The 8,050-nt window shown below is 35.3% G+C and overlaps 1 protein-coding gene across 1 annotated transcript; it reads right to left on the bottom strand.

The window, feature by feature from the left end:
* Positions 1-617: 617 nt before the first annotated feature.
* On the bottom strand, positions 618-5,849 carry LOC110442481 (glomulin-like). The gene is made up of 2 exons (XM_021486117.1): positions 5,776-5,849; positions 618-2,923 (listed from the first exon to the last, which is right to left on the bottom strand). Exon 2 carries the CDS (start codon positions 2,867-2,869, stop codon positions 980-982), a length of 1,890 nt encoding a protein of 629 aa, XP_021341792.1. The 5' UTR covers positions 2,870-2,923; positions 5,776-5,849; the 3' UTR covers positions 618-979.
* Positions 5,850-8,050: the final 2,201 nt, after the last annotated feature.

Genomic DNA, 8,050 nt, shown 5'->3' with positions numbered 1-8,050 from the left:
TTACGGCTGCTGTGTTACAGTTGACCAAAATGACAACTTAAGTTACATGTAAAGATGACACATGTCACATACACGAATACTGACGTTTTAAGACAACAAGAATTCCATGTAAGTAGATGTGCCGACACCATAACTTATAGACCAATAGCTGTTAGAATTACCCAAATCCAATATCTAATGAGAATGGGGTATTTATGAAACCGTTGTTTTGGTATTCACATCCTCATGCCTAAAAACCAAATACTATGTTTATTTTCCATATTCTGACAAGTGACAGATTTTCTTTTAGATTGGTTTATTACATAATTACATATATAGGATCTTAAATGAGTTTTCTTTTCATATGAGATTTTATGAAACAAATCTTGCAAAAATAAAAACTTCTAGACGAGTTTCATAAAAACTCGTATGAAATGAACAAAATTAAGACACTTTTTATCACACAACTCAGAAACTTACATTTTGACAGGTTTTAAAGCCAAAATGTAGAGGGCTTACTTAATCAAACAGAGACAGCCATTTTGTTGCACCATTCACAATTTATGACGTCATATCATTGTCCATATTATGACGTCACAATCGATTTCTGACTGGCACAGCCAATGAAAAACGCTCCAGGGTATATTACACTAGTGACATATGTAAAACTATTACACAGGCAAATTCACTGGATAACAGGCCAATTACAAGTATGTGATAAAAGAGGGTACCTGGCATGTGAAAAATTATATTTTGCTTAAAAATTTCATCCAAATATTGAAATTTCAGTTAAATACTCATCAACATCTAAAATTGAAATTAATCCCTGAACTTTTCCATTGCTCTGTTTTAGTACTAGATGCACAGTTTTTTAATATCACATATCTAACATTTAAGACTGGGTGTGTTTCTTGGTCCGACATCAAATAAATTTGAAACAGAAACGAACAACAGGATTAATGTTGTTGTAGGGTTTGTGTTGTCCAGTTTAAGGCAAATATTAGATAGTTTCGACCTGAGTGTCAGTTTTTGAAGCCTTCAGCTGGACATCTGCTAGCTCTACAATTCTACTGAGCAGACTATCAATCAGGTCAAATGTGTTGATTGCTGATTCTACAATCTGTATCTGCTGACTGCGTGGGACCTTAGGCATGGGCATTCCTGCCACGCTGATGTTGACACCTAGCTCCATTCCTTTATCTACTGATGCTTTCCCTTCCTTAAAGTTCTCTAATTCTAATTTGTAATGACTCTTTGAAAAATCTAGGGCAAGTCTCAGAGGAGCGAAGAAGTCTTTCTCCAGGTCCTCATAGTACGACCATAACCCTGTTCTGTTGGCCGAGAGAGGATCCCGGAGAACTAGGTATCGAATCAAATTTAGTGCAGGAATGACACGGTCTGATGATTCCAGTAGATCAGACTCTGCTCCTTCTTCAAGTTGTGCCACAAACTTTAACATCCTTTTAAGGTTTAAACCAAGGAATTCTGTGTCTGGGTTTTCTTGTTTCAATGCAGTGTCTATCTCGTCTTTCACTAGCTGAATGCTGTACCCAATCACCCCTGCATGTTTACATGTGTTAAAAATCATCTCGTATATGTGAACACGGGCTGGCAGTGTGAACATTTTAATGTAGGTAGAAAACATCTGAACCGCCTGTCCCCTGGTCTCCTTTACAGGACAACGGATCATGACTTGGATGAGACAGTTCAGGGCCTTTGTGTAGTTAGGGTTGTCTAGGTCCTCCACCGTGAATGTGGTTGGAGTTATTCCACGGATAAGGACACCAATGAGACTTACACCCTTACTGACAATCAGGGACTCCTGTTTCTGAAACAGCAGTAACACAAACTGTAAATTGAACTCAAGAATGTACTTGTGGGTGTAAATGGCAGGGAAGTGTTCCTGCCCTAACCCCTCCACCAGCAACAGATAAGACAGGCAGGCCAGGCTGGGCAGGGGTATCAGACCTTCATCCTTGCACTCCGCCCAGTTATCCACAATATCTGTCTCATCATCCTCCCCCTCCTTCTTCTTGTCAACAGTCCTTTTATTTTTCAGCTTTGACAGTCGTATATCTTCCAGGCAATCTGTGATTGTCTTGAAAAAGTTAGGACAAAGTTCACAAAGAAGCTTCATGGTTTTTTCTACACACTCCCGGGCATATCCTTTAGCTTTCCTTTCCTGCTCCTTTTCACAGAAGGCCAGATCCAGAAAGATTAGAGGATGGTTAAGCAACAAAAGGAGATATCTCCTTAACATCAGTATCTGGTGCTTGTCTTTCTGTCTATTTACATTTGGGTCATTCAGGGACACTTCTAATACAAAAGGTTCCAGAAAGGCCAAGTAGCCTAGCAACACATCAGTGATTCGTTGGACTGCAGGATCCAGTTCCAGTAGCTTGTTTTCCTCCCCCTCCAACTCATGGTCGTCTGGTTCTGGCAGACTTTTAACATGTGCGTGGATTGTGGACAAGGCAATGTCCAGAGAGTGGTATCTCTTGGAGGGCAGCTTCAGGAGAGTCTGCTGTATGCCATCTAGAAGAGCTTTCCACTTGACATCATCGATGAAGGTGTCTGCCTGCTCCAGCAATGCTAACAGCAGTTCTTTTGCATTCCCCGTCCTGATCAGATAGTTCAGACATCTCTGACAAGAATCAAAGAACACAGTATACTTTTCATAATTTTCAGCTGTTAGGTGCTTGGTAAGTTCTGTGGCAACCTCCCAGTATATAGACTGGTCAGACAACTTTTCCTCTAGGATAAGGGTTTTCAAACCTTTCGAGTCATAGAATTTCAGACTTTCTTTGATGAGACACAGTGTTTCCTCTGCAGCCTTTGCCTGGTCATCGATACAAACAGGACTATCCATCATGTCCTCACTCTCTGCCATTTTGTTTTTCAATCCCTTCTAATCAGTAAGTTGCATCCTCAATATATTTTCACACTGCAAGAAGAAATGAAAGAACCTTGCTGGATGCGATATTTACAGTGAACATATTTGTATCAATACAAGAAAAGAAATAATTTTAATCACATGTGCATACAAAGCTATTACTGAAGCCCATTACAATGAAAGTATGTTATTTTGATTATAAAAGGTGTTTTTTTGTCTTCAATTTTCAGTTCATTCTATTAATTTTCTTTCAATAAAAAAAGTTGGAAATCCCTTAAGATTTCAGTTTTAAGAAACTGAAAGCAAAACATAGAAGAATGTTTGTAAATATATATAAACGCATCTCAGCAAAATTGTTTCATCTCAATATTTTACTTAACATATATTATGATTTCCTGCTTGGACTAATTAAGATACTAAAACATCATCATACTGCTCTTTGTGAAACAAAATTCAAGCTGATCCTTAAAAATTTGCTTGAGGACATTGTTACATGTCAACATCAGAAACAAGAAAGCGACGAAATAAACAAAATATAATATAATCAACAACAGTTTACCCGAGCGTAAAATTTCTGCGGGAATAGATCAGGATTCGAACCCTGGACTTAAATTGTTATACATGTACTATCGCATAAACTGATAGAGCTACCTGGTCAACAGAAGTGTCCTGGCTCGACGTTAACTGTGCTGTATACAGCTATAGGCAATTGGAAGTAAGGGGAGGTAACTGTAAATAGGAGTTGGACAGGGTCCTTAACAACTCCTTTAACATCAAATATCATGTCAAACAGCATATTGTATCACAAAACAGAACTTGAGTAATTTTTCCCTTAATCTTGTTCACACTATGGGGTTGTTTTGCCCTATTTCCAGTTGCTAATGGTTGTTTCACTCTAATTTGTATGAATTTTTTATTTATACTTATATTCATTCCAATCATTTGCATCAAATATCACCCAACTTAGGCCTTCATTAGCCTTTTAATTTCACAAATAATTTTTTTTAAAGTTACAAATATATTGAATGCATCACAGTTTAACTTTATACAAAAACAATTTATGCATCAAACATATATGTCGCAATGTTTCAAGATGGACTGACCCTCTATCAAGCCCTTGTGGGCTAAGGAGACAGTACCCAACTTGGATCACCAAACCATCATTTTATAAAATCATTGGAAAATCTGAGGAGTAATTATATTCATTTATAGTTGTATCAAAAGAAGGATATCAATGGGTGTTCTTACAATCGAAATTAGCACCCGGGGCTCACTTGAGATATTTATAGAACGCTCTGAAGTCACCAATCAGCGTCTCCGTTTTTTCGCGAATGTTGGGACCCAAATCGGATCAAAACTTGAACGTTTGCAGTATCTTACGCTTCAAATGAATATTTTTTTGTCAGCATATTAACATTTTATGATGACCTTTAAAGTTTATGTGACAAAAAGTATTTCTATAATGTGAATTTATCATTATAGTCCAAAACTTAATGCATAGTTGTCGCATGCACCATTTTTTAAAAACGTAATCAAATCACTGACATTTGAGTTTGAATTACATTTTTCTTGTGCTATTTGAACTTAAAAACAAATCATCTGTAGACAAAAAATGGTGCGTGGCTATCTATTCTAAGATTACATCATTGTTATAACTGATTTGCCGACACATTTATTGATTTATAAGTAATTTTGGAAAAAGTGATCCGATTTGGGTACTGATCCGATTTGGGTACTGCCACCTTACAATATACACACTGATTAAATTTAATGTTGTTAATGATTAAACAATCCGATCACAGGAGTCTGACGTTTAATTAATATATGTTTAACAGTCTATATATAAAAAAATACCCCGTATACTATAAAAAAAAACATACGGGGCATTTTTTTATATATATAGACTGTTATACATATATTAATTAAACGTCAGACTCCTGTGGATCCGATTGACCATACCAGGTCCAGTACACTCTGCCGATTGAGCTATATAGCTATAAAGACCTATATAGCTATATACACCTATAAATTATAGCTGTATTGAGCTATATTTTCTCAGATTTCAAATTTCATTAAATTAAAGCGAAGTCGCATAAAACAATAAGGTTAATGGTAATGTTCACTACAAAAAGCATACAGTTAGATGTTTATTTTCATTTTTCATAAATGTAAAATTTCCGATTTCTTTACATCATTTTTTTAAAAAAAGAATACTTATATTTAATGTCTTTTGTTATCAACCTTATGATACAATCTTCTTTTAAATGCAACTTTGTTCCATTTTCCTTAAAAAAGAAAATCACTTGAAAATAGCTCAAAAGACCTATTTCAGATAGGTCAATAGAGCTATTATAGGTCTTTACAGCTATATAGCTCAATCGGCAGAGTGTACTGGACCTGCATACATGATTATAATAAGAAGACTATCTGCCAAACACTTGAAAACTTATTTACCATTCGAATATTTCGGAAAATTATTCGCGAAAGGTTAGGATTTATTATGAATTTGGATTTATTGTCCTTCTTTATGCCAAATTATGGTGCAGGGGCTCCATCAATAGTGATGATAATCATTATGCCCTTTGATTGTTGATTCACTCACTCTCCTTCTTTTTTTAAAGAGTGTCGATAGCATTTTACAAAGAATTTAACTGACAGGTAAACCCTGCTTTTTTCACATTTTCTGTTACTGTCCATTACATTGTTACCTTATTCCAGGGTGGTTATAAACTTATATATAATTTAGTAACTGTTACAAGGTGTTTTTCTCAGTATTTCATCACTTAACATGATGTCACAAAAACGTACAAATGCAAACGTGCGAACTTAAGTTTTTTACATTAACCGATAACAATTTAGTATTTTTAGACTTAAATGTCAACAACTAGCACTGAATCACTTACATAAACTCGAAATTACAGCCCGGCATCTTCCGCACGGTGCAGCCATTTTTCTAAATCAGTTTGTAGTGTATGAGCATGAAAAGTAACGAGAATCCCCGAAAACTTAGTAGAGGTTAATCGAAATACTGGCGCGTTCGTATACAAATTATTTCGCGCCATAAGTTAGATACGACACCGTTCTTCTTCTTCTTCTGTAATTTGCGACAGAACTCAGGTATATGAGTGTGATTGTCGCAATGCAGTTGTCAGTTGAGGTGGTATTTGGGTAATGAAAAATTAAATGTAAAGCAAAAACAAACCTTGTTTAGAGACAATGCATGGTAAACAAGTTTCGGACAAAAATGTAAACAACGATTCGGACGACGAGAGTGATCTCCCTTCTACCGCTAAATTTTCGAAATTACCATCTGCTAAGAACTCTTAATCACTTCCGATGTTTTAAACAAATGGGACTACATTTTTTACATTTAAATGCCCGACCCATTTTTCCTAAAATCAGTGAACTCCAAATAGTAGCTAACCATTCCAGAGCAGCGATTTTATCTATAACCGAAACCTGGCTGGTTAGCTCAGTGACTAACTCTGAAATTAACATTGAGGGATATAAAGTAGTCAGAAAAGACAGGAAAAGGACAGGGGGCGGAGTTTGCATACCATCTGGCGTTTACAACTCTGAATCTGGACGATAATGAATCGGATGAAACTCTTTTTATCGAAATGCACTTGCCTAAAACCAAACCCATCATTGTTGGCACCTGCTACAGACCACCGAAACAATCTGATTTTATTGAACAGTTTGAAAAAATATTGCTGCATCTAAGAGCAGACTGCGAAATTATTATTCTTAGAGACTTCAATATTTGCTGCCTTGATAAGCAAGGACCGTTATATCAATCTTATTCCAAGGTTTTGAAATTGTTCAATTATAACCAAATTATTATGCATGCTACACGGTTAACAGAAACCAGCAAATCACTCATTGATCACATTATCTGTAACAATAAAGAACGCATTAGTCAGTCAGGTGTTATCCCTATTGGTATCAGTGACCATTTATTTAACATACTGTACCAGAAAAACCAGCAAAGGTGTTTTTAACAGGGACAATAATGTAACTATACGTTCAACCAAAAACTATGACAAAAATGTATTTGTTAAGAAATTAGCTGAATCCAACTGGGAAGATTTTTTTAATGGTAAAGAGGTAAACGAGTCATGAACCACTTTTTGTAATACATTTATGATGGTACTTGATGAAGTTGCACCTGTGAAAGAGGTTCGCAATAAACAAAGAACAGAACCATGCATTGATGTCTGCTGAAATTTTGGATCTTATCAAGCAGAGAGATTTATTTTTACTTACATTTAAAAAGTCAGAATAAACTGTAGATTACAAAACTTTCTGCTATTACAGAAATTTAGTTCAAAGGAATTGTAAAAAAGCCAAGGTTGATTATTTTAATGAACAAATATCTGAAAATAAGAACAACTCTAGAAATCTATGGAATTTTTTTAAAAAACTTGGCTATGAAAATGATACAAAATCTGATGCAAAAGTCGTACTTAACATAAACAACAAAAAATGCCATGATGTATTTTCTATTGCCAATTATTTTAACTTATATTTTACAACTATTGCTGCTAAACTTGTGGAAAGACTGCCAAGCTGTAAGGGAATTTACAATACTACTTCTTGTGTATTTAGAGGCTTTTACTCAAAGAGAAAACCCAGTAAAGTTAAGTTTCATTTGAAACATATTAGTGAATCATTTGTGTATAAAGAACTTTGCAATCTTAAAACTGCTAAAAGTACATGCCTGGATGGCATCCCTGCTCGCTTTCTTAAAGATGCAGCATCAATATTAAAAATTCCAATTACTTTTCTGATAAATACATCTATATCTGAGGGTCAAGTCCCTGAAGCAATGAAAATGGCAAAAGTAAAACCTCTATTCAAAAAATGTGACAGATTAAAGGCTGAAAACTATCGACCAGTCAGTATTCTCTGCATTGTAAAAATTTGAGAAGGCAGTATGCAAACAACTGGAAACATACCTTATCTCGAATAATTTATTATATGAACACCAATCAGGATTTAGAACATCTCATTCAACTGATTCTTGCCTCATCCATCTTGTAGACTATATTAAATCCCAGACAGCTAAAGGTCTTTTTACAGGCATGGTACTTTTAGATTTACAAAAAGCATTCGATACAGTTGACCATGATATTCTTTGTGAACAACTTAAATGTATGGGTATTGAGTCTATTGCAT

The sequence above is a fragment of the Mizuhopecten yessoensis genome, unplaced genomic scaffold (assembly GCF_002113885.1).
Source record: "Mizuhopecten yessoensis strain PY_sf001 unplaced genomic scaffold, ASM211388v2 scaffold716271, whole genome shotgun sequence".
NCBI lineage: Eukaryota > Metazoa > Mollusca > Bivalvia > Pectinida > Pectinidae > Mizuhopecten > Mizuhopecten yessoensis.
The sequence above is the reverse complement of the archived record's forward strand: the minus strand, read 5'-3'. Positions and strand labels throughout refer to the sequence as shown.